The 26,777-nt window shown below is 45.3% G+C and overlaps 1 protein-coding gene across 2 annotated transcripts in view; it reads right to left on the bottom strand.

Moving 5' to 3' along the window:
* NRAP (nebulin related anchoring protein) overlaps positions 1-26,777 on the bottom strand; it is a 168,724-nt gene that overhangs the window by 34,694 nt on the left and 107,253 nt on the right. For both annotated transcript variants that reach the window (XM_068257887.1, XM_068257886.1), the window contains 13 exons: positions 25,825-25,923; positions 24,086-24,190; positions 21,604-21,711; positions 19,315-19,626; positions 15,164-15,268; positions 11,796-11,894; positions 11,513-11,617; positions 10,002-10,109; positions 8,947-9,060; positions 6,212-6,409; positions 5,995-6,099; positions 1,954-2,052; positions 859-963 (listed from right to left, as the gene is read on the bottom strand). In XM_068257887.1, coding sequence (XP_068113988.1) covers positions 859-963; positions 1,954-2,052; positions 5,995-6,099; positions 6,212-6,409; positions 8,947-9,060; positions 10,002-10,109; positions 11,513-11,617; positions 11,796-11,894; positions 15,164-15,268; positions 19,315-19,626; positions 21,604-21,711; positions 24,086-24,190; positions 25,825-25,923 — 1,662 coding nt within the window. The remainder of the gene's footprint in view (positions 1-858; positions 964-1,953; positions 2,053-5,994; positions 6,100-6,211; positions 6,410-8,946; positions 9,061-10,001; positions 10,110-11,512; positions 11,618-11,795; positions 11,895-15,163; positions 15,269-19,314; positions 19,627-21,603; positions 21,712-24,085; positions 24,191-25,824; positions 25,924-26,777) is intronic.

Genomic DNA, 26,777 nt, shown 5'->3' on the forward strand with positions numbered 1-26,777 from the left:
CAGGGGCGGACTTACCATGAAGCCACCTGATTAAGATGGAAAAATCTAGGGTGTGGCATTTGAACAAACAGTTTGGGCCACCTGGCGCCTGCCTCCTCTCCAGCCTGCCTTCCTGGCACACATGCTACCCTCCTCATCCATGCATCCCCATCCTCATTCGACCGGTGGCACCTGTCGTGACCAGTCAGGCTGGCACCAGACTGGCCATTCACAGCCTTCCACTGCTCCTTTTGCTAACTGGTGATGATGGTCTCACTGGTGGGACCAAAGTATCTTCATCGGGCCAATCACTGCACTCAAACAGTAGCAGGGACATCGAATAGGTCACTCCTACTGATTGAGTGCAGCGATTGGCACCTCAGACTGGCCATGGTGATCTCTCGCTGGTGATGGGGTTTATTTGAGGGTATATATGATGTAAGGTATGTATGATGGGGTGGGGTATATATATCAGCGTTTCCAGGGTGGGTGGAGTGGGGTAGGCATGCATCCTCAAAAGTTTGCTTGAGGCAGCAGAAAGTCTAGAAAGGGCCCTGTGAAGAGCACTAATTAGAAAGGGCACTTATGTGAAGAGCAAGAGGAGTAGGACAAGAGTCAGCAAGAGCCTCGAAAAGCTGAGTGTGAGAGACGTGACCATTTTATTCGGAGGACATGCTACCTCAACAATATGATATTTGTGGGAAATGCTGCCTTAATCATGTTTGTGGGCCTCATCTGTATGTACTTTGTGAGCTGACACTGTTTCTAAAAAAGTACCAGGAGATGACTAACACAGCTCAGGTCTAGCGTAACCCTGAATGGTCGTGGTGAGGATGACTAGCTGACGCAGACAGACCTATACAAAAGGTAATTACTCACATCGCTGAGGTTGGAGGCGTTGAGTCTGGCCCGAATGTGCTCTGGTAATTCCACAACAGTGGTGTAATGATGCAGGAGGTCCTCCCCAGCTGCCTTGTACAGTCTCTGCACAGGAAATAACAGCACTTGTAAATTATCACCATTGTTTGCAGGTAGCATCACAGGTTAGCAATGAGACCAGAGAATGGCAAAAGAGTCAAGTGATCCAACAAAGTCTCTTACTACAAAGCAGTTGGTTATGGATTCAGTTTATGGTTTGAAGCCTGGTACACACATCCAATCTTGATTGGCCAATGTGACCATTTTCATGTAGTTTAAGGTCCAACTGATTTTAACTACTTGCCGACCGCTCCACGCCAATTGGCGTGAACGGCTTTCAATGGGGATTTGCCGTCTCACATAGTACAGCGCTGCGATCTAAGGCAGCGCTGTGCTGGGGACAGCCTTGTGACACCGCTGTCCCCCTGGGACACGGAGAGCAATCGGCTGTCATAGGCTGAAGCCTATGAGAGCTGATCGCCATGATTGTCTGGCTGGGGGGAGGGAGGAATTTAAGAAAAAGTTAATAAATAAATAGTAAAATGCATTTTTAAAGAAGAACATAAATATTTATTAAAATAAATAAACACTGGGGGAGTGATCAGACCCTACCAGAGAGCTCTATTGGTGGGGAGAAAAGGGGAAGGGGGGGGGGGGGGGGGTGGGGGGGAATTGTGTGCTGAGTTGTGTAGCGAGCCCTTAAAGCTGCAATGGCCCAATTTAAGAAAAATGGCTTGGTCTTCAGGGGGGTTTAACACCACGGTCCGCAAGTAGACTTTGAACAGAGTGTGTAAGTAAGCGCTCATACTACATGGAAGTGGTAAAATTGGTCAAGATTGAATGTGTGTACTTGGCTGCAGTAGTGTCTGAATCACACACTTGAATATCCCTCTCGCTTCAGGTGTGCTTCAATGATTGAGAGCACAGGCTTCAGGTATGTCATGTGATCTCATATTGCAGTCTTCAATATGTGGGCAGAACAAGAGGTATAAACATAAAGGAATCCCTCCAGCTTTGGCTCAGATGTAGCTGCAGAGTCCAGGATTATGGACTTACCTCATTGGTTATCTTGTTGCTGAACTTGGCGTGCTCCAGGTCCACAGAGTCAGCGACAGTCGTGTATTTCAGATGATGTGGCTGCTGTCTGTATTTAGTCTGCAATCAAAGAGGTGAATATTAACCACTTGAGGACCCACCCTTTACCCCCCCTTAAGGACCAGCGCTGTTTGATGGGATCTGTGCTGGGTGGGCTCTGCAGGCCCCAGCACAGATCAGCGGGCACGCAGAGCGATCAGATCGCCCCCCTTTTTTCCCCCCTATGGGGATGATGTGCAGGGGGGGTCTGATCGCTCCTGCTGGTGGCATGTTGCGGGGGGGGGCACCTCAAAGCCCCCCTCCGCGGCGACATTCCCTCCCCCTCCCTCTCCTACCTGTCCCCCCAGTGATCCGGGCTGCACAGGACGCTATCCGTCCTGTGCAGCCAGTGACAGGACGTCCTCTGTCACATGGCGGCGATCCCCGGCCGCTGATTGGCCGGGGATCGGCGATCTGCCTTATGGCGCTGCTGCGCAGCAGCGCCGTACAATGTAAACAAAGCGGATTATTTCCGCTTGTGTTTACATTTAGCCTGCGAGCCGCCATCGGCGGCCCGCAGGCTATTCACGGAGCCCCCCGCCGTGAATTGACAGGAAGCAGCCGCTCGCGCGAGCGGCTGCTTCCTGATTAATCAGCCTGCAGCTGGCGACGCAGTACTGCGTCGCTGGTCCTGCAGCTGCCACTTTGCCGACGCACGGTATAAGCGTGCGGTCGGCAAGTGGTTAATATATATCACCTTCAGAGAGGTATATGAAGAAAAATAACAAAAAAAGAAACCCCTGTCAGATAAAAAAATAAATAAATAAAAAAAAAACTAGTTTAAAAATGATAGAGAACAAGGAAGGGTCTCTAGTGTCTTCCTCCTACAGGAAGTGGGCATCTGGAGATACTTTATATGTAGCGGTCACTACAGTATGCATATGATAGAACAAACTTACCAACAGAATTCATACCTTTCAACTTTTTAAAATAAGAGAGAGGGACACTGTGAAGAGTACCCGAGGCAGTGTGTGGAGAGCAGATGGGACACAGAGGCATGTTGCCTGCTGCAGGACATGCCTCTGTGTCCCCCCACGCCATTCTTTGCCCCCCTCCCCCCCTCCGTCAAGCTATAACCCCTAGAAATTAGCGGCAATGATTGTAGCTATTCCGGAGGGTAAGGGAGGAGGTATTGCCTGCTTAAACACCCACTGTTCCTGCAGGCCTTCCAACGTTGCCATTGGGCAGCTCTCTCCCCGGCCACGCCCCCTGCAGCTCTCCCACCTTCCAGCACACTGCTCTGTCAGCACACTGTTCTTTCAGCGTTGTGACCCCAGCGGTCATGAAAATGAAACTAAATGTTTGCAGGGCACAGAAGCGGTGGAGAGCAGCTGGAATGGTGGCTACTTGATCTGCCCAGGCCCCCCGGATCAGGTAGCATTGATCTTTTTTACATTTTCATTCCCACCTCGGGTTCTCTTTAAGACTGCCATTCCTCTAGCCACACCTCCACCACACCCCTCACCATGCATATCACAAAGAATTCAGAACCAAAAGATGTAGTTTTATCATTCAGACCACACTGGTCCGCTGTACTATCATCAGTATTTTCAAATGTTAAAACGAAGAAAAACTAAGATATATTTCCATTTGTACATCAGTCCTGAAATGGGGACAAATGAGAAAGAAAGAGGGACAGAGGTAATTGGTTCCCAAAGAGGGTCTGTCCCTCCAAAAGACAGTTGGGTGCTATGAGATTTTGGACTAGTCCCATCTCCTCATGTGGGATTCTCAGGAGTTCTCTTATTTTCAGTCACTCATTGAATGACAGTGGCATAGCCCAGCAGCCAGAATAGTGGCACAACTGACTGCTATGTTTATACACCTCCTTTCAAGGAAGTACTTTTCAAACAATAAAAATAAACTAAGTATCCCCATGAGGAGATGGACTAGTTCAAAATTTAGAGCTGTCACTTTATAATATCTACTGTAACTGACAGCTACCCAGGAATTAAAAAAAAATAATGATGATGCATTTACTCTGCGACAAATGTATGTGTACGTATGCGTTTTAAATTTTCCAAATTTTGACTGCAGTGCTCCTTTAACGAAGCTCCAATCCTTGACGTTCCTTCCTTTGATTTTTTATACCCTAAATCATGTGAGTCAGGATCCATAATGCTCTAAACCCAACCTCCTTTTTTCTTTGTCCTGTTCTTTTTTTCTCACCTTTTTCTTCCTACCTGTTTTCTGCTTACACATTTTTTCCCTTGCTCTAATATGCATAGTCATCATCTTACTGCACTTAATGCGGATCTTTACTCAGAACTTCCTCTCTGCTCTAAAAGATAAGCAACAGCATAGTAACCTTTACAGAAAAACATTTTTGTTACAGTTGATACAAATCCTGCGATAAATCTGCAGTGTGTCTACTTCCTGCTTCATGGAAGCAGACATATTGTTAACATCCTGCGTTTGCAAATTAGCTGCTCTGCTGTAGCAGTGGAGATTCCTGAGCAGACAGATCAAATTACAGTGGTGATTAGTCACAGATAAAGGGGGATTTGACCGAAAAATGCATCCTGTATGCATTTTAGATAGTTTAGCTTGCCTTCTATCCTGTGCAAGAGTTCAGGTCCACTATAAAGAATCTCATCTCCGGGGGGGTAAAGAATCTGCTCCGTAGTGTTTCAAATCATGAATGATGTTATAAGCAAGATGTTGAATGTTTGTAAACATTAATTCATGGCAATGTTCTTTTACTAAGGTCAGCTGGTTAAATGCTGGTGATAGCTCAGCTGTATACTAGGTTGACCACATGCTATTCTTGCAATGTATGCTGTTATTTACCAGTACCCTTATTTACCGTATATACTCGCATATAAGCCGAGGTACCCACTTCTCCCTCAGAAAACAGGAAAAAGTGATTGACTAGAGTATAAGCAACCTCCCCAGTACAACCCCCTCCACACTAGCCAGATGTGCCCACTATAAAAGTCAGCCCCCTCCTTATTGCCAGATCTGCCCCAAGGATGATACAGCTGTGTCTCAAGAAACTACTAGATGGCATAAAAGATATGAGACACAGCGATTGCCACACAGGAAGAATCCCTGATCATTGCACCACTGACACATTGCTTGCACGCTCTGCTCCACAAGCCAGGGGACACAGGTAGCCTTGAGCAGCACATTCTGCACACCATGTTGCAGGGGATGGGGGGTGCAAACACAACAGGGAGCCAATTGTCCCTAGTGCACAATACTTACAATCCTCTGAGTAACAAAACCTGCTCCACCATCCGTTCTGCTCCACTGACTCACATATAAGTCGAGGGGGGTAACTTTTCAGCACGTTTTTGTGCTGAAAAATTAGGCTTATATGCGAGTATATAATTCTGCAGACTCATGTTCTTTTTTTTTATTATTCTGCAGACTTGTGTTCTTTTTCTGCAATTTTCAATAAACCATATTTGTAAAAAAAAAAAAAAATTAAGCAGGGAGATTTCATGGTGAGATCTCTTTCTTTAAGTCCTCAGAGCACATACCATATTTTTCGGACTATAAGATGCTCCCCGACAATAAGACGCCCCTAAGTTTAGAAGACAAAAACCAGGGACAAAAATATATACTAAACCTGGTGCTTTCGTGGTGAAGGGGCATCTTGTGGTTTATGCCCCCTTTGTACTTTATGTCCCCTTGTACCTTTTGTGTCCCCGTGTCCTCCTCTATCCCCCATGTGTCCCCCTGTGTAATCAGTTTGTCCCGTGTCCTTCTCTGCATGGGCACAGTACAGGGAGTCCCCGACATTGTGGCAGGTTGGAGGTTCATATTGGCAGGTGTTCACAAGGCAGGAACTCCCTGCATTTGGACTATAAGACGCAGTGACTTTTTTCCCCCCACTTTTGGGGGAGAAAGTGAGTCTTATAGTCCCAAAAATACAGTAATAAACCACTATGTGATTCTATGGAGAGATGGAATATTGGTTGTGGGAGACTCTGGCCTTCAATAGGCAGCCTTGATTACCTCACTGATCAGTTCTGAGGCTCTCTTCTTCTCCTCTATGTCCAGAGATCCTGGGATGATGCAGCCCACGCCTCTCATAAAGTTCAGATCAGACCGGTACTGGTTCTGGAAAATGCAGCATAGAGGAAGAAAGGAAAAACAATAACAGACATGTTATATAGTTTTTAGGTAAAACAAGCTCCTAAGTGTTTAGTTTAATTGCTTCTAATGAACGTACCTCGCTCTGCAGCTGATAGGCCCGCTTGGCGTTCAGCAGTTGCAGGTCATCAGCTAGCGCCGTGTACTGATGCAGCAAATGCCTGTAGTCCTGGTCACTGGCCAGTGCCTGAGCCTTTCTGGCATGCACCAGATTCACCATATCCATGGGCAGGTGAAACTCAGACTTACTCTTCTCAAATCCTTTCTTATACTGTACCTGTACAAGGGACAAATTGAGGAAATCGGTTAATATCCTAAGGGTTGAGAAAATAAGCAAACTGATGTTTTTACAATTTATCTGTTAAATGGAAAACATTTGCTGCCCCTGTGCAAGCGACAAAATGCTTGGCCGACTGTTGTCCAATCTAGCAAACAGCTGCAGAGGAGGATGCAAAGTCAAGGAACACATGTATATAGATCCTCTAGTCAGTTGGTTTGGGCAATGAAGATCTAGCAGGAGTATGTAGCTGCAGTGACAAGGAACAGATCATGGTGGACAAAAGTCAGCGACCACAGCTGTGCATGGGGACCTTTTGGAAAAGCTACACAAACTGGCGGGCAGCTGAACTGCACTGAGGGACCAGATAGGCTGCTAAGGGCTGGAAGAAGCCCCAAGTAAAACTTAACTTTTCCCCTTCAGCTGGGATGTCCTTGATGTAAGAGAGTTAAAAATAATCTGAAGCGGAAATAAAAATCAAAATCAGATACTCCCCTAAGGAGAGGGAAGGCTCTGGGTCCTCTAGAGCCTTCCTGTTCTCCTCACGGTCCTCGCGTTCCAGTGCTGGATACCCAGTTCACAATACCCACTGCTCGGGCTCCCGAAGACAGGTGGCTCTGTACTGCGCACACGTGAGTGAGAGCCCTTGCGAGTGCGCAGTACAGAGTGGCCTGTCTTCGGGAGCCCGAGTGCTTTCCGAAGACTGCCAAAGCCCACCAGAAGCAGAAGAGAGCAGTTTCCGACCGATCAGAGCTTGCTACCTGGGGAGCCTGCGGGGAAAGCGGAGACCATGAGGACCCAAAGAGTCTTCCCTCTCCTTAGGCAAGTATATGTTTTATTTTCACTTCAGACTCCCTTTAAGTAGTAGTGACGATCATGATCTAAGTACGCAAAATTTTGTGTAAATTTTCGCAATTACAACTATACGCAATTACAATTTGGACATTCAATTGATTTCATGTAATACATTTGTTATTTCTTGTAATTTAGTGTCGACTTAAGCGGTTAATACAAAGCCTCCATACATTATATTGTCACCAAAATTGCTACATAAGTTAAAGAGAAGAGTGGGAATAAGTTAAAACATTTTTTCAAAAAGTATTTGCATTTTTAAAATCGATTTTTCTACAAAACTATAAAGACTTTTTTGAAAAAAGGTTTTGACTTGTTCCCACTTCTCTCTTTAACCACTTGCCGACCAGGGGATTTTACACTGATCGGTGCTGCGTGGGCTCTACAGCCTGCAGCACCGATCAGGAGTGCAGCAGGGCGATCAGACTACCCCCCTTTTTTCCCCACTAGGGGGATGTCCTGCTGGGGGGGTCTGATCGCCGCCGGCTGCAGTTGCTTAGCGGGGGGGGGGGGGGGACTCTTCAAAGCCCCCCTCCGCAGCGCTTTCCGCCTTCTCGCCCGCTCCCTCCCTCTCCCTTCCCCTGTGTGCTGTGCAGGACGGATTTCCGTCCTGCGCATTGAAGGATAGGCTTCAGCCTATCATATGCCGGCGATCCCCGGCCAATTAGAGGCCGGGGATCGCCGATCTGCCTTACGGCGCTGCTGCGCAGCAGCGCCGTATGATGTAAACAGCGGGGATTTCTTCCCCGCCTGTTTACATTTTGCCGGAGAGCCGCCATCGGCGGCTCTCCGGCTGTTCACGGAGACACCCTCCGTGGACTGACATGGAAAGGCCGCTCGATCAAGCGGCCGTTTCCATGGTAACCCGCAGACGACCAGTTTACGCCAATCGGCGTTAGCTGGTCGTCAAGAGGTTAAAGAGACACTGAAGCGAAAAAAAAAAATATGATATAATGAATTGGTTGTGTACTATGAATAATTACTAGAAGATTAGCAGCAAAGAAAATATTCTCATACTTTTACTTTCAGGTATATAGTGTTTTTTCTAACATTGCATCATTCTATAATATGTGCAGATTACACAACACTCAGCATTCAAAATGAGTCTTTCAGAGCAGTCGGTGAAGTAATGAACTCTCCTCTGGCAGAGGAAAAGTAAACAGTTCAATTACAGTTGAGATAATAAAAGTCAGATAACAGCCCTCTCCACGACTAACTTAGTCGGAGAGCTTAATAGCTTTTTTGCGTACAGATAACAACTGGAGTTTCTCAACTCTTCCTGTACTGGAAACAATTAGACTGATGTATCTGATCTTAATGTTTTATTTCTTAGCTGTACTACACATACAAATCATAATATCATAATTTTTTTTTCGCTTCAGTGTCTCTTTAACATATGTAGCAATTTTGGTGAAAATAGCATGTAGATGGGTTTTGCTATTAACCGCTGAAGTTGGCACGGAATTGGCACAAAAATTACACAAAATTGTGACATTACAGTTCCAGATTACAGTTATAAAGGAAATCAAGATTTTTCCCAAAATTTTGCATTACACAATTGCAAATTACGATGCGATGTTACCATTAGTGCAATTTGCGCTTATCACTATTAAGTAGTATTCTAAACTCAGCATAACCGATTATAATTTTCTGTACAGTAGTAGGCCACATCCAAGACAATTTACCTCACTGAGCAGAGAAGATGCATAAACAGAATGAGAAAGATTCATATCATCCTCCAGTCTCCGCAGACCAATCATCTTTCCTTTGGACTTTTCAAACTCCTCCTTATACTTCAGCTGAAAAGACAGAATATGAGAAGAGTTGGACATGGTCATTCCTGGACAAATTTTATTTATTTATTGTATTTATAAAGCGCCAACATATTACGCAGCACTGGACATTAGTAAAGGTTACAGACAATATTTAGGCGTGACATACAGCAATAAGACAATACAGGAATACATGCAAACCAGATCACGCAGAAAAGTAGGAGTACAAGGAAATGTTTAGTCAGTCACTGGATGGGAGCATGGAGATTAGGCAAGTTGAGTTCACTGAGATCCATAGGATGGGTGTGCGGTAATGGAGGTGCATGAACAGGTATGAGACATAAGGAGAAGGACCCTGTTCGAAGGCTTACAAGCAGGTGTCACAGTGTTGTTTTTATCGGGGAAAAGGGGCTACCTATGTGTCCTATTCTGGTCAAGTGACCTCCAGTGCTGGGCAGAGATAAGCAGGAGGAGGACATGACCTGGAAGGATGAAAGGTGACCCCAGGCAGTTAGGATGGGTCAGCTAGGGTCAAGGTGACAAAAAAGGTGGGCAGGAAACTGTTAGCCTTTGTAAATACAGTGAGGGGACAGAGGAACTTCCTTTTGCATCCTAAAGGAGAATAGCTGCTTGGAAATCATTGCAGCCTGCCTTTTTTTCACAGATGGCTGAACTGCACGCTTATCAGGCAAACTAGGAGTGCCGTTTGGCTGCATGATGTTCTAGGCAGAGAATTGCAACAGTAGCCAGGTATGTTTTTTTCCTTTTAAATGAAAAGTGATGAAGACAGTCTCTTTAAAACTAAAAGACTGTACAGCCATAGGTGAAGCGTGTGGGCTGGGAGTAACTCTGGGTCAATTTAGCCTGATGTCTATAGAGATTTCAGGTTCATTACAGGCTGTCTTCTGCGTGATTTCAGTAGTTAATTAACATTCAGCTGGGACGTAGAATGCACAGCGAGAACTCACATCACTAATTATTTCCCCAGATGCTTTGGCGGCTTGGAACAGAATGGCATCCAGCTTCAGCTTGTACCCTCCGTCCCGCAGCTGTTTCCACGACTCCTTGTAGCGGGTCTGGTGGAGAAACACATCACGTGGTCATGCTTTGCCTGTTGGTTGTACTAAGCACAGCCTAAGCAGTAGTTGGGTTGGTTGTTCATCTCTACGACCATCATTCAATAAAGCTGGTCAATGAAATGCAAAATTTTTCCAACTTGCATGCAAATTTACTTTAGTAAATGGTATAAAGCTTGGAATTGGGTCAATCAATATGGTAAGACACTCCCACACTCTGTGCAAACAATGTAATGGCACGACTGGAGTAGGTTTTTCATGTGCTTGTCTATAAAGTCCCTACTGTATTATGGTTGTGAGTAAGGGCCTATTTCCACTACATGCGGACTCTGGATGCAGAAAACTGACTCCAAATGGGAAATCTGCATCTGAAAAAATCGTGTTTAGTGGAAATGGGCCCATAGACATTCACTGAAGTCAGTTTTTCTGCATCCAGAATCCACGTGTAGTGGAAACACGCCCTTAATGAAAGGCATGGAACATAACTATAGCCTCTATCTTTCTACTTCTTTGTTTTTATACATATTAGATTATTCCTGAATAATATCCTTACTGGTTCCATTTATTACATTTCAAATTTCTTTCTCTTGGCAGATGTAGAAGAGTAGAGGAGAAACCTGCTGTAGCCCATTCCCTGCTATGAACCATCCTAGGCCCAAGTGGCCACTCCAAGTCAAGTAATGGCCTCACTGATGTTCACCAAGCCAAGTGCAGATCTCACTGATCTTCACCAAGCCAAGTAATGGCCTCGCTGACATTCACCAAGCCAAGTAATTGCCCACGCTGATGTTCATCAAGTCAAGTAATGGCCTCACTGATGCTCACTCACCAAGCCAAGCAATGGCATCACTGATGTTCACCAAGCCAAGTACTAACCTCACTGATGTTCCCCAAGCCAAGTACTAACCTCGCTGGTGTTCCCCAAGCCAAGAACTAACCTCACTGGTGTTCCTCAAGCCAAGTACTAATCTCACTGGTGTTCCGCCAGCCAAGTACTAACCTCACTGGTGTTCCGCCAGCCAAGTACTAACCTCACTGGTGTTCCCCAAGCCAAGTACTAACCTCGCTGGTGTTCCCCAAGCCAAGTACTAACCTCACTGATGTTCCCCAAGCCAAGTACTAACCTCGCTGGTGTTCCCCAAGCCAAGTACTAACCTCACTGATGTTCCCCAAGCCAAGTACTAAGCTCACTGGTGTTCCCCAAGCCAAGTAAAGACCAGACTGATGTTCACAAAGCCAAGTACTAATCTCACTGGTGTTCCGCCAGCCAAGTACTAACCTCACTGGTGTTTCCCAAGCCAAGTACTAACCTCACTGGTGTTCCGCCAGCCAAGTACTAACCTCACTGGTGTTCCCCAAGCCTAGTAAAGACCAGACTGATGTTCACAAAGCCAAGTACTAACCTCACTGATGTTCAGCGCATTGAGTTTTGCTTGCAGCAATTCCGGAAGCTCCACAGTGGAAGTATATCTGTGCTTCACATTCTCTCCTTGTTCCTTGTATTTGCTCTGAAGAAACAGATTTCATAGTACTGACATATGTACACATAATACCCAGTTACAAAAAGGATCCATTTTCCAAAAGAAACGTTTTCACATTAGCAGACTTTATCCCATTTTTACATTTATAGAAACTCCACAGACGCAGCCTACAAGAAGACATGAAAGGGTCATAATCCACACTTACATCCACCACCTGATTGTAGCTGATCCTGGCCTGAATCATCTCGGGGGTGTCCTGAATGCTGGTGAACCTCAGAGCTGATGGCAGCTGCCTGTACGATTTCTGTGCAGGGGAAGAGAATGATGAATGTACATTATGGGCAGAAATTCTGAGGACTTATTTAAAAGGAATCAGGAATTCTTTATTTCGCCAAGCATGACTGGGTCATGCCCGGAATTGGATTTGGCACAGTACATAATAGCTCAGGAAGAACAACGATAGGTAGTATAAAACAGCAAGAACAGAAAGGTTGACTCTTAACACTATACACAGAGGACAAGTTACTCTACATTATTGTAATACATTTGCGTTACATACTAGGCCAGCGGTTCACATTACCCGTAACAGTTCCAAAAGTCATAGAATGGCCAGTCAGTCTTAGATAGGAGATGTAGAATCAGACGTTGGCACTGCAGCGGATGTAGGAGGGTTGCAACTGCACCATTCAGGGCCGGCTGGTTAACCAGTTACCATGCTATTCGTGCTCTGATTAGGAAAATTCAACGCAGTAGATAGGCGAAAAAGAGCAGAAGTCGGCACCGCAAGCAACTTGGTTTATTCCAATGTTAAAATGCAATCAGCGACATACTGAAGTGCTAACCAGTGCAGCAGGTCAAAAAAATGATTGCACATACCAGTCCTGGTGGGCAGTCAGTGGATGATGGATGGTGAATGCAGGGCACAGCTGCCCGACAGCCGTTTCGCGCGAAACTGCGCTTCTACGGAGGCTTGTACAAGAATATGTAGCGGATTGCATTTTAACATGGGAATAAACTGAGTTGCTTGCAGTGCTGACTTCTGCTCTTTTTCTCCTATCTACTTCTTTAAAACAAGGCGGAAGAAAACTAGTGGTGTTCCTTCAATAACCAGCCAGACATCACTGTACAATTTCTGTAGTGGCCAAATTACTGTAGTAATAACGTCATTTGAGATGAATGACTATTACTCTAATTACGATACAGAATTATGCTATAATGAATATCTAAAATGTAAATGGACCAATCAAATGTTTTCCATATAAGATTTGATAAGCCTATTTTCATGCTGCATAGATTTGCAGTAATAATTGCATAACTCAGCATCAGCTTATTTGCATATCTCAGGTACAACATTTGCACAGAGACAGAACTTTGTACTAAATGCCATTAGACGTCTGTGGAATACGGGGAGACAAAATCGCCTGTAGAAGTCCACGGTAGGCAGAAGGAGTTTTGTACTAAAACCCCTTTAAATGCCCATGCCATATGGATGTGGGAACACGAATGCCTACAGATGTCTTCAGGAGCCTAACTGACGGTCTACATGGAAGCTCTGCCGGTGTTAAAACGATCATTTGCTCAATTGCTTCGCTCAATTCCAATTTTCCCTTAGTCTCATTTATTCCTGGAAGCACATGTAGCGACAACTTAGAATTAGAAAAGCTTCCAAGATCACCTAAGCGCCGTGCTTCGTGTGTCCACCTTCAGGGGGTCAAAAACAAAGGACGACGGGACGGTCCTCCAAAGGTTGTCAAATGCTTTTCTGCTTTCTAGCAGAAAAGCATTCGAGTGAGATGCAGCGGGGCGCCTGTGTGAACCGGCCCTAAGGGTTAATGATTATGGTAGTGGTAAGAGTGCCTGTAGTGCTGGAAGGTCAATGGAAGAGGTAACAATGGCTGCACTATCACGAGTTTATTGGTTGTAACTCAGTGGCAGGATAGTGTACTGGTCAAAGGGAATCTGAAGTGAAAATAAACGTATGAGATATTGAATTGTATGTGCAGTACAGCTACGAAATAGAACATTAGTAGCGCAGATATGAGTCTCATATTGTTTCCAGTACAGGAAGACTTAAGAAACTTCAGTAATCTATGCAAAAAAGAGTTTCTCTGAGCTCTCTCACCAAGCTTGATCAGCTACAGTGCCGTTTTCTGAAGCACTTTTCTCAACCAGTCTCTCACGGTTTCTTGTTTGTTTAACCTCTTCAGGACCACAGGCTTTCCCCCCCCCCCCCCCCCCAAAGACCAGGCCATTTTGTGTGTGAAATAGGCCACCGCAGCTTTAAGGCCAAGCTGTAGAGCCGCACAACACAGCACACAAGTGATCCCCCCCCCTTTTCCCCCCACCAACAGAGCTCTCTGTTGGTGGGGTCTGATCACCCCCAGGTTTGTTTGTTTGTTTTTTATAAATATTTACTACTGTCTCTATTTTAATGACATTTGTGTTTTTTTTATTATGCAAATTACCCTCCCCTCCCCTCGTCTGCCTATCCCAGCGATCGGCTGTGATAGGCTTCTGAGTCCCCCAGGGGGACAGCGGTGTCACACGGCTGTTCACTGTACAGCGCTGCTGTAGATCGCAGCACTGTACATGTTAATTAGATGGCGGTTTCACCGTCTAACAGTCACCATCTAACAGTCTCCCGCCGCTCGGAGACTGAAGGCGGAGCTCAGCTCCGCCCACCAAGCTGGAGATGCGCGCGCAGCCTGTGTGCAATCTCCTGCAAAACACAGCATCAGGACTTTACGCAGATTGGCGTTAGGCGGTCCTGGGGCAGCCGTCGCGGCCACGCCCTTTTGGCGTAACGCGGTCGGCAAGTAGTTAAGGTTTTACTGCATGGTATTTCAAAAGGTCATTAGTTCTGCTCTGTTTCATACTTTAAAATGCAGCGTGTAGCTTGTAAACTTCAAAAATTAGAGAATGATGCAATGTTATAAAAATAAATTTATGTAACTGAAAATAAAAATACAAGACTCCTTACTTTGCTACTAATGTTCTATTAATTATCCATACTACACATACAATTATATCATAAGTTTTTATCCGCTGCACTGTAACTTTAAGGGCCTGGCTTCAAATCTCGTCTCTTCCTGTTCAGTAAGCCAGCGCCTATTCAGTGAGAAGACATTGGGCTAGACTCCCTAACACTGCTACTTGCCCATAGCTCCCAACTGCCCCTCGTTTGGAGGGACAATCCCTCTTTGGGAACCCAATCCCTCTTGTCCTCATCATTTGTTCCTCTTTCAGGACTGATGTAATAAACTTTAGTCCCATCCTTTTAATTAATATATTTCTTATTTTCAATTGTTAATATGCAGGAAAATGAACCAGGATAGAAAGGACCAGTGTGGTTTGAATTATAAAATAAGAATTTTCTTATTTAATCTTCATAGTATGTGTGACTAGGGGTGTGTCAGGGGCATGGTTAGAGGCGTGGCATGGGTGTGGCTTAAGCATCCCTCTTATCTCAAACACTTGGTAGGTATAGAGTGCACCCTAGTGGTTGTAGCCCTGGAGCTTTAACTGAGCCAGGGGATAAGCCCGATATAAATGTTCTGCATCTTGTCTCCTCACCTCGCTGATCAGCTCTCCCGCTTTTTTTGCCTGCATCACATCCAGAGATCCCTCCGTGATCCAGCCAACTCCTCTCATCCACTTTAGGTCGGATTTATACTGGTTCTGTCAAGAGAAAGTAAGAGCCAAGGAAGATTAAGCTCCACACAGGGACATAACTAGAAATCACCGGACCCCCTGCAAAAATTTGGATGCCACTCTCCCCCCCCCCCCCCCGCTCAGGGCCGTTTTGGTGGGCAGGAGGGGTCGCAGCATGAGGGGGAAAAGCATGGTCAAACACCAGTGGGGAGGGGGGACAGTCCCCCCCCCCCTCACCTCAGGCTCTCCCCTCAGCGCGCTCCCCTCCTGCAACAATAAGTGGCGATTCTGATCTCTAAGTGTCTGACACTACTTCCTGTTTAAACAGGAAGCAGCATCAAACCCTTAGAGATCGGAGACCTCCGCGGTGGATGGAGGTGTGTTCCTGCCTGCCGCCTGCTGCCACTAATTGATGCAAGAGGGGAGCGCACTGAGGGGAGAGCCTGAGGTGTGTGTGTATGTGGGGGGGGGGACAGTACCCCCTCCCTGCTGTTCCTCCCCCCCCCCCCCCCAACGCCGGTGTGTGGCCATGCTTTCTCCTCATGCTGCGACCTCTCCTGCCCCCCAAAAAGCGCCCTGAGCGAATGCAGGGGTTACAGGCCCTATTGTTACACCACTGGCACCACAGAATGTCCCCCTTTCCCACAATACATTACACCAAATGGTTTCCTGCCTCAGGCCCGTCCCTGGTCTCTACTCTCTACTGATAAACACACTGCATCAATGTTAATAGTTGCTGGAAGGAACAACAACCAGAAGTGCAGAAAGGTGGGTGAGGAAATACAGAATACAGTTAAGACAAAACTGCAGATGTGAAGCTTTAAACTAACAAGAACAGAATAGAAGCTCCAGGCACACTGCCTTACAATCAGAATATCAAAGTCCGTTTTTCGCCTTGGACAAGCTAAGAAGTTGCTTTGTGTTGGCTCGTATACATAGAGGAGTTATATAGGTTTTATTACAATGCAGGGCAAGATTTCTACTTTTGTTTGTCTAGACCGACATTTCTTATGTCACCCCCACCTGGATTTCCTTGTGTGGCTGCCAAAACCATACATAACAGATGGGGATGGTCAATGAGATGCAAATAATTCCCAGCTGATGCAGGATGATGCCATTTTTTCAGGCAAATTTGTGCAGCTTGAAAATGGACCAATCAGATTCCACCTTGGCAGGAATTTGATTGGGCCATTTTCAAGCTGCATACATCAACTGTGTGATCCTGCATCACATTATTTGGATCTCATTGATGATCCCTAATAACTGCTACCATGCGGCTCCCTCCCCCAATATATGTGGCTTCCCATGTGCAGCAGCCGCCACTCCCACCCAGCTTTCATTCATGTACAGGAGATGCACTTTTCATCATATCCCGCTAACATCAGATCCTGTTACCCGTAGCTATGGAGCTATGGGACCAGTGCAAGTTTGAAATTGGGCCCCCCAAGCACTCTATACATAACAATTGATAGCGCACCAAAATCTGTGAAGGACAGCCACAGTGTTAGAGGTGCAAAAAGGGAATGGGGAACAGTTTGTTAAAGAGAACCAGAGATTAAGCACCCTCTTGTATTTTACCTTATAAATCAGTGGGAACATGACAGTAAACACCTAATCTGCTCTTTGTTTCATTGTTCTCCGTTTAATCTGACTGTTATCACCTCTGATAAGAATCCCCGACTGAGCACTCAGTCTAGCTTTGCTACGGAAAGATTATAGCTGAGTCTGTCTTCTCTGGTGTCTTTTCAAGCCCAAGCCTGCCCCCTTGTGGCTCTGCTATAATTACTCAGCTATAATTATTCCCTGCAAAGCCAGACTGAATGCTCAGTCTGGGATTCTTATCACAGCTGATAACAGACACTTTTAGCAGTGAGGATGAAACAGAGAGCATGGTGTTTTCTCTAATGTTCTTACTGATATATATGGTAAAATACACACGGGTGCTTCGTCTCTGGTTCCCTTTAAGGATTACTACTATTCAAACCATATATAGAAAAAATTATTAACAGCACGGGACCAATAAAGAGTCAATACTGCAGTTGAAACATAGTAAAGAGCTGAGCAGCGCTACTTAAAAACAGATGAATGCTTACCTGCAAAAGTGTGCAAGCCCCACTAATGGGATAAAGTACACACTGAGCACACACATGACCTGTCTACCGCTTGGAGGATGTTGGTTTCCTGTAACAGCTTGCATGCAACTTGTTAGGTACTCGTCCCTCCCACTGTCGTAGAAGTCTTTCCTCCATGGGAGGGGACCTAACACTAACTAAATTATACCTATGCATATGCATAGCCTGGGCGCGCTATCAAGTAAAATTGAAAATTGCGTAAAAAAAGTGGGATCAGCGCATCACCAGGCCGCCACCGATTGGCCTCAACTCAGAGATGCGCTGAGCCCCCCCAGGGACTGCAAACGCACCTTGAACCAAACAGAGGCTCTGCATATACACCAAAAGCAAAACTGTTAAGTGGGAGCAGCTGGCCGGAAATAAGTTAAAACATAGTAAAGAGCTGAGCAGCGCTACTTAAAAACAGATGAATGCTTACCTGCAAAAGTGTGCAAGCCCCACTAATGGGATAAAGTACACACTGAGCACACACATGACCTGTCTACCGCTTGGAGGATGTTGGTTTCCTCTAACAGCTTGCATGCAACTTGTTAGGTACTCGTCCCTCCCACTGTCGTAGAAGTCTTTCCTCCATGGGAGGGGACCTAACACTAACTAAATTTATCCCATTAGTGGGGCTTGCACACTTTTGCAGGTAAGCATTCATCTGTTTTTAAGTAGCGCTGCTCAGCTCTTTACTATGTTTTAACTTATTTCCGGCCAGCTGCTCCCACTTAACAGTTTTGCTTTTGGTGTATATGCAGAGCCTCTGTTTGGTTCAAGGTGCGTTTGCAGTCCCTGGGGGGGCTCAGCGCATCTCTGAGTTGAGGCCAATCGGTGGCGGCCTGGTGATGCGCTGATCCCACTTTTTTTACGCAATACTGCAGTTGAGGGAGGGCCCCTCAGGACTCCAAGGGTCCCAGTGTGGTTGCTACCTCTGCATCCCCTATTGCTACACCACAGGCTTTAGAGAAACTAAAGTATGGGCCCAGCATATGGCTTCAAAGTGCAGTCAGAAACTGAGAGCAGATTCAACCCTTTGAACATTCTGTCTCCATGGATTGGTCCACACAGTAGAAGTCATAACTAAATGGGAATTCCTTGGATCAAAGCCAATCTCCACACAATTTATAAACCTTATTTGTGGTTTGACTAAGGAATGGAAGATTAAAACTTCCCCACACAGTTTTAAATTGCTGTCTCGGCCCACTCTAGGGACAATTTCAATCACCTTCTGTTGCTACCACAGAACTCTCAAAGAAACAAGGAGTTTCAAAGTCTGTTTCACTTTCTCTAAATTTTATAGGTGTCAGTAAAGATGGGATGCAAAAGATAATTTGTAAAGATAGCCATGCATCTAGAAATGGTCGCTTTAATCGGCTAAGTGATCAACTGTATTTGGCCATCATCTTTAGCGTGGTTAATCGAAAGTCAACTAGTGGCCCAGACACTACAAGCGATATCCTATGCGATTCAGGTTCACTATTCGATATGATGGATGTTGTGCCTCCATGCTCTGAATGCAAAAATTGATTCAGTGTTGATCGAATAATATGTGAACTGTAGCCAATTCCTGTGCAATCGACCGATATCTTGCATCCTGCTCGATTGATGAAAAGTGGACGATAACATGAATCAACAAACTTCATCCAATGGGCATACCAGAACACGATTCTCTCAGAGTTCGATAAAATGATTGAATCGAAGGGTGGATCGTAGCGGGCAAATCTCTAGATGTACAGGCACCTTAAACACAGATAGCAAAAACATATTGGTGTACTAACCCTCCCCCTGCTCTACCTAAACCTAATCTTGTAGTTTGCTAGGAAGTCCAACAGATTTCATGCCCCACGGATTGATTTGCTCGGGGAGGTTTGCTATCACAGTGACTCCTGAACTTGTAGGAATTATAACTGGGTAGAATTTCAATCACAATCACAGATAACCACTGTTTGTACGTACATCACTCTGTAGGTCATAGGCCTTCTTTGCCCACTGCAGCTTCATGTCCGTTGGGAGGGCGCTGTAGTGATGGAGGAACGTCCTGTAGCCCTGATCAGTAGCCAGGGCCTGTGCCATGGTGGCATGTGCCAGGTCTAGCATGTCCATGGATGCATGATACTGTTTCTTGGTGTCCTCAGATGCGCGCTTATACTCCAGGTCACTGTGCATCTTTGTCATCTGAAGGGAGTGGGAGATCTTGGAGTCTCCGTCTGCAGCCTGGACCCCAATCAGCTTACCCTTTGTCTTCTCATAGCCTTCCTTGTACTTTATCTGTGAGAAGAAAACATTTAAGCAACAAGATACATCCACTTTCCTGGATGGAAGCTGAGTTAAATGGCTCTATATTTCAGCCATGTCTGTTCTATACACTGGTAGTTCTGGATGTAGTTATTAAACGCTCTATGCCTAGGTTATATTCAAGCAATCAACCAGTTTCTGGAAACATGCTTGGGTAAATGTATCTAGATTTTTCCTGGACCTGTGTTATTAGTAGGGATGATCAATGAGATGCAAATATTTTGGAGTTCATGCTGTATTATGTAAATTTTTATGCAAATATATGCAGCTTGAAAATGGAACAATGAATTTAAACCTGGATGAGATAATAAATATATATTAAATAATTATACAGCGGGGTGCAAAAGTTTGGTCAACATTGTTAATAGTCATGATTTTCCTGTATAAATTCTTGGTTGTTACGATAAAAAATGTCAGTTAAATATATAGGAGACACACACAGTGATATTTGAGAAGTGAAATGAAGTTTATTGGATTTACAGAAAGTGCAGAAATAATTGTTTAAATAAAATTAGGCAGGTGCATAAATTTGGGCACTGTTGTCATTTTATTGATTCCAAAACCTTTAGAACTAATTATTGGAACTCAAATTGGCTTGGTAAGCTCAGTGACTACCTGACCTACATAAACAGGTGAATCCAATTATGAGAAAGAGTATTTAAGGGGGTCAGTTGTAAGTTTTCCTCCTCTTAATTTTATCTGAGACTAGTTTTGAGACCCCGTGTTGCTACTCTTCAGATGACCTGAAGACAAAGATTGTTCACCATCATGGTTTAGGGGAAGGATACAGAAAGCTGTCTCAGAGATTTCAGCTGTCTGTTTCCACAGTTAGGAACATATGATTTCATATATTTTTTTGTGGTGCCCAAATTTATGCACCTGCCTAATTGTGTTTAAACAATTATTGCACACGTTCCGTAAATCCAATAAACTTTATTTCACTTCTCAAATATCACAGTGTGTGTCTCTTAGATGATATATTTAAGGCCCAGTGCACACCGAGCGGTTTTTGAAGCGATTTGCCGGCCGCATCCGCCTGTCAAACCACTCTGTTAATGTATCTCAATGGGATGGTGCACACCGGCGGTTTGAGGATTGTAGCAAACCGCAAACGTGCCTCCTGCTGCACGTTTGCAGTTTGCAGAAGCATTTCTGCCTCAATGTAAAAGATAGGAAAAACGCAAACTGCTCTGAAAAACGCTACTTCAGAGCGGTTTGCCAGGCGTTTTTGTTACAGAAGCTGTTCAGTACTGCTTTTACTGTAACAATATGTGTAATCTGTTACACAAAAACGCAGCCAAAACCGCTAGGCATGTTTAGAAATCCGCTCTAAACATGCCTAGAATCGCACTGAAATCTGCACACAAAATCGCTAGCGTTTTGCAGATCTGCTAGCGGTTTTGGTGTGCACTGGGCCTCTGACATTTTTTATCGTAACAAACAACGATTTATACAGGAAAATCATGACAATAAGCAAGGTTGCCCAAACTTTCACATCCCACTGTATATAATAATTTGCTGCACCCTCCGCCGCTGCCTACATCCATGTCAGCCAGTGGCAGGGAGACATGCTAGACTTCAATGGCTCCATAGACTGGGGGTGGTTAAGGCAGCTGCTGTGAGGGTGTGTAGCCTGCCAGTGCATGCTGCACTTCAGTACATTCTAATGTCTAGTCATAGCATAGAGCTTCTTTTTGACTCTTTCACTTGCACTACTATTACCTGGCTGAGTGTACAAGCCAGATCTAATATCAAAACACTATATACTGAACGTTTCACTAGATGGAAAAAGAACTACCGTAGATTGTGCAGTTAGTCAGAACATAACATCAAGCCAATTTTAAACTTCAGACTGTCCCAAAAATTCAGGGAGAGACTATCTATAGTTAAAACTGATATATGCCCTTTATCATGTTTTTAGTCAGGAATAGAGGCGAGTTCTATACTCACATCACTGGCCAGATCTCGCTTGGCTTTAGCTGTAAGAATAGACAAAGAATCCAGGCGCAGCTCAAATCCTTTTTCCTTCTGCTTTTCCCAACTGCTCTTATACAACTTCTGTTCATGGAGAGAGAGAAGAAATAACCTGCGTTATTGCATTATTCTAGGAATGTACTACAGGTGAAACTCAAAAAATTACAATATCATGCAAAAGTCCATTTATTTCAAAAAACGTACTTAAGCTGGGGGATGGAAGGTCTCACTAACCAAGAAAGGTTGGACAAACTTTAAAGGGACTCCGAATACTAAATATAAACAAAACTGGTACTTAACTGGGGCTTTCTGCAGCCCACCGTAGGTTGGGATGTCCCCTGGCGTGGTCCTGGCTCCTCTCCCGGTCCCTCCGCCGCATACCGCACCACCGACACCTGGGCCGGGTGTCGGGCTCCCACTTCCTGAACCAGGACACTCTTTGTCATCACAGCGACCCGCGTGACAGTAATGCGCATGCGCGATTTAACCGCACATGCGCATTACTATCACGTCGGCCGTCATGACCGGGAGAAGAGCCAGGAGGACGCCGGGGATCTCCTGACCTACGGTGGGCTGCAGAAAGCCCCAGGTTAGTACCAATTTTGTTTATTTTTGGAAGCTAGGGTCCCTTTAACTGTAACATGTATAAATACATCAGAGGGCAATACAAAAGCTTCGCAGATTAACTTTTTGTCCCTATAATTACTAGTTTAGTCCCGGCAAAGTTGATCCAGGTATTTTATCTGACTGCTGCCTGGAGTCGTAAGGAATTTTTTCCCCTTAAAGTGAAGGTCCAAGCAAAATAAAAAAAAATGAGTTTTACTTACCTGGGGCTTTTACCAGCCTAATGCAGCCATCCTGTGCCCTCGTAGTCGCTCACTGATGCTCCGGACCCCCGCTGGCAGCTTGCCAACCTCGGAGGTCGGCGGGCCGCATTGCATACATTTTTACGCATTTACGCATTGAACTAGTAACGCGTAAAAATGTATGTGTTAATGTTCCTGCACTAGCGGGAATGCGTAAAAATGTACGCAATGCGTCCCGCCGACCTCCGAGGTCAGCAAGCTGCCAGCGGGGGACTGGAGCAGCAGTGAGTGACTACGAGGGCACAAGATGGCTGCATGGGGCTGGTAGAAGCCCCAGGTAAGTGAAACTCATTTTTTTATTTTGCTTGGACCTTCCCTTTAAAGTTTCAAATTGGCCCAAGCCTTGTAAGGTTTTTTTTTTGCCTTCATCTGGATCAACTTGGATATGTGAGGGTGCAGGAGAGAATGGGGGTGCAGGAGAGAATGGGGTTGCAGGAGAGAATGGGGTTGATTCACTAACAATAGCACTGCCAAACAGCATGAGTAAATTACTTTTACAAGCGCTGATAGAGCAGCGCAATTTACTTTTTACTTCGTGCACACTACGTGCGCTAGTGGCAGCGAAATGTGCCTAATTAAGCACAGTCAGAGGAGCAGGCACTGAGCGCACACTATGCTTGCAGTAGTGCTGGTAACTTACGCCCGCTCCTTGCCAATAACGGGTACTCCACTTGGCCCAATAGGCTGCCTGTGACCATTTTTTTATGTTTTTTCAGTTTGATGTATGCCGATTACCTCCACTTAGTTTAAAATGATCCGGAAGCAAAATATAAAACTCTGTGCCATAGTTCCTACCTCCTCCCTCCCAGCACCTCCTCCCCTTTCCCAACCCGGTTTCACTTATTTTTGCAATGCTGCAGTACCCGTATTTTAGCACCTTAGCCTTCCGGCTATATGTCTGACAACGTTTTTCATTACATACATGGTGTTGTAACTTGTATATTCGTCAGCTTAAGTGGATTCTCAGCGTTGATAAAGTTTAAAATTGTGATGCTATATTTGATCTTTCAATAAAAAACCTTTTGAAACGAAATAATCAAAGTTCTCACCAATCAGCCAAACTATCACTAACCTTACACTTAACAGAATACTATACACGTACCCAAGGCCAGATTTACCATAAGGCACTGTAGACTCGTGCCTACAGGTGCCTTATGTAGGAGAGGCGGCTCCCCTCCCGAAATGTCCCCTTACCTATTGGAGGGGCTACTGAGGTGGGAGCACATTTGGCTACTTGGGAGGGGCACATCTACTACCTAGATTAATGGAGTTACCAAATACTGGGGAAAATCTGTCTACCTAGTCTGGGGAGGAGGAAAACCTACCTAATATGGGTGTGTGGCCTCAGTTGAGGGGTGGAGTTTGGGACACCAGAACGTCTGCACCTACAGGCTCCTGGGCTGTAAATCCAGCTCTGCACATACCTTTTTCAGCCTCATTGAGACCCAGATACTAACCTACCTTGACATTTCCTATCTACATAAGCCAATTATAATAATGAGAACTACCATGGGAGTTCCCAAGGCTGGAGTCCTCCAAACAGTATGAAAAAATAGCAATCACACAAATGAACCGTTTCAGCAAACATCTACCTCACTGATGTTGGCTGCATTGATTTTAGCTTGTAGGAAGAGGGGCTCGTCGTTGTGGATGGAGTAATGATGGAGGAGATCCTCAGTTCCAGACTTGTATGCGATCTGTAATAGAAGCAGAAGAAAGTGGTTACTGATGGGGGCTCACTCAATCGTGTGCTCCCCCAGCCCACCTGCATCTCCAGGGCCGGTTCAAGTAACAATGTGGCCCTAGGGCAAAATTAGCCTGGGGGCCCCCCCAACAACCACCCCCCGACCAAAAAGAGTCATTAGGGGCCTTTTGTTGCAGCCAAATTTCCCTCCTGGGCCCCTGAGCTGGCTGCTGACCCTCCCCCAATCACCTCCCAACTTAAAAAGAACCCGAGGTGGGATTTTATTATGCTAGTGGGGCACAGAGGCTGGTTGTGCACACTAACACCAGCCTCTGTTGCCCCATGGTGTGCCTCCAAGTCCCCCTGCGCACCGCTATACCCCCCGCAGTGCTGGCGACACGCAGCGTGTCGCCAGCACAATATTTACCTAAGCCTGTCTGTTAGCGCCGCTCCCCCGCCTCCTCCGTATCGGCGCTACCCGCCCGCGTCCCTTTCCTCCCGCTGATTGGAGGGAAGTGACGCGGGCGGGTAGCGCCGATACGGAGGAGGCGGGGGAGCGGCGCTAACAGACAGGCTTAGGTAAACATTGTGCTGGCGACACGCTGCCTGTCGCCAGCACTGCGGGGGGTATAGCGGCGCGCAGGGGGGTCCTGGAGGTACACCATGGGGCAACAGAGGCTGGTGTTAGTGTGCACAACCAGCCTCTGTGCCCCACTAGCATAATAAAATCCCACCTTGGGTTCTCTTTAACAGACTCTGCAGAGTCCCTGGGGAGCAAAAGTTAAGATGGGGAGGGACACCTTGGGGGCCCCTACAGGGTCTGGGGCCCTGGGGCAATTGCCCATTTTTTCCTATGGTAAGCTCCGGCCCTGTGCATCCCAGTATAGAGACGGTCATCATAACTAATAAAAGTCCATGTATCCAGTGAGGGGAGCTCCGTAGATAAACTCCAGCACCAGAAAGCGAAAGCCAATATAGTATAGCATTTAAACTGTAGAGAAAGGGAAATTGAACGCCAGGTAGGTTAAAGGCACTAGGATAACGAGCAATGAAAATGCTACTTTCAAAGGTGGGTTGCCAAAGGTTTACAATAGAAAGCCTGTGGAGCATAAGGTCTCCTCACAGATAGATCTGGGCTCTTCCCTAAACAAAAAAAAGGAATGGATTATCAAAGATATTTACTGGACATGAATGATAATGCAGGCACTCCAAAGTCCACGTTGTTTCTCCTAACAGACACTATTATATTGATCTGAAGAAGCAGGTAAGGCCCTTGAAACGCATCACCATTTGTGACCAATAAATGTGTCATTCCTCATCTGAGGTAATACCACTTATTTTTTCTAACAGCTTACAAGAGCTCTTTACACCCCGGGCACCAACTCCCACCCATTGTAGTGTTATGATAACAACTCAAATTGCTCCCAGAAAAGTCCTACCAATGTCCTTCCACTCATAAGTCATCCTTAGGTTACAGATGAATTCTGTTTGACTGGCTTTTTACATCTCTTACGGGTTCCATCAGTGAGATTTCCCCACCACAGTTCCCACTGTCTGATCATATCTGTTGTATGGGCGTCTTCTTGCTGTATTTCCACATATGAAATTACGCTGCGTGCCGGCCGTCTCCCCATCATGCATACTCACATCACTCTGTAGCTCTTGGCTCTTCTTGGCGTGTCGGATATGTGGACTGTCCGTCACGCTGGTGAACTTCAATGTGTCTGCTTTCTGGCGATACTTTTTCTGAAATGACAAAAATCACAGCATTTTTTATTTCATCCACTTCCTTGGATTTTCCCAACAATACATTTGTACAGAGCTGGAAAAGTCTAGAGCCACTGCTCTATGGACACCACAAGCTTATGTGCAAGTTTTCTGAAAAACTATAGGGCTGAATACAGCCAGAGTGATGAAAAAAATCAATAAACAGTTATAGGAAGAAATAGGAGAGGGAGTGAGAGAGCTAGGTAGATTCCCATTACTGCTTGAGATACAGAAGAGAAAGCTGTCCTAATGGGCCCACGTACATAAAAAAAGGGCGTCAGGAAAAAAGGGCGTGTGGTGTAAACGATAAGCAGTATTATCGTTTGTAAATGAAATTCTACACAATATTTTTTATAAATAGTGTTTTAAGAATTTATAAATCATTAAATAATGTGTATGAAATCGGCAATTCTTAAAACGTTAATCTTCCCTGTTTGTAAACTGAAACTTATAATTACGTTTGTTTAAAAAACAGTAATATTTGTTTAAACATTATAATTATATATTGTTATGAATAATCTTGATTTATCGTTTATTATTATAATAAAATGTGAAAATATTGTTTATTACAATGATATTAATATAAGTACATTCATAATAACTGTTGATTAGTATTATTAAAATTGTACTAAAACTATACCTAACCCTACTCTCACACAGAACCCTCCCTGTACCTATCCCTAACCCCTAGACCCCCTGGTGGTGCCTAAACCTAAGACTCCCCTGGTGGTGCTTAAACCTAAGACTCCCCTGGTGGTGCCTAAACCTAAGAACCCCCTGGTGGTGCCTAAACCTAAGACCCCCGGGTGGTGCCTAAACCTAAGACCCCCTGG

This window comes from Hyperolius riggenbachi, chromosome 10 (genome assembly GCF_040937935.1).
Source record: "Hyperolius riggenbachi isolate aHypRig1 chromosome 10, aHypRig1.pri, whole genome shotgun sequence".
Classification (NCBI taxonomy): domain Eukaryota; kingdom Metazoa; phylum Chordata; class Amphibia; order Anura; family Hyperoliidae; genus Hyperolius; species Hyperolius riggenbachi.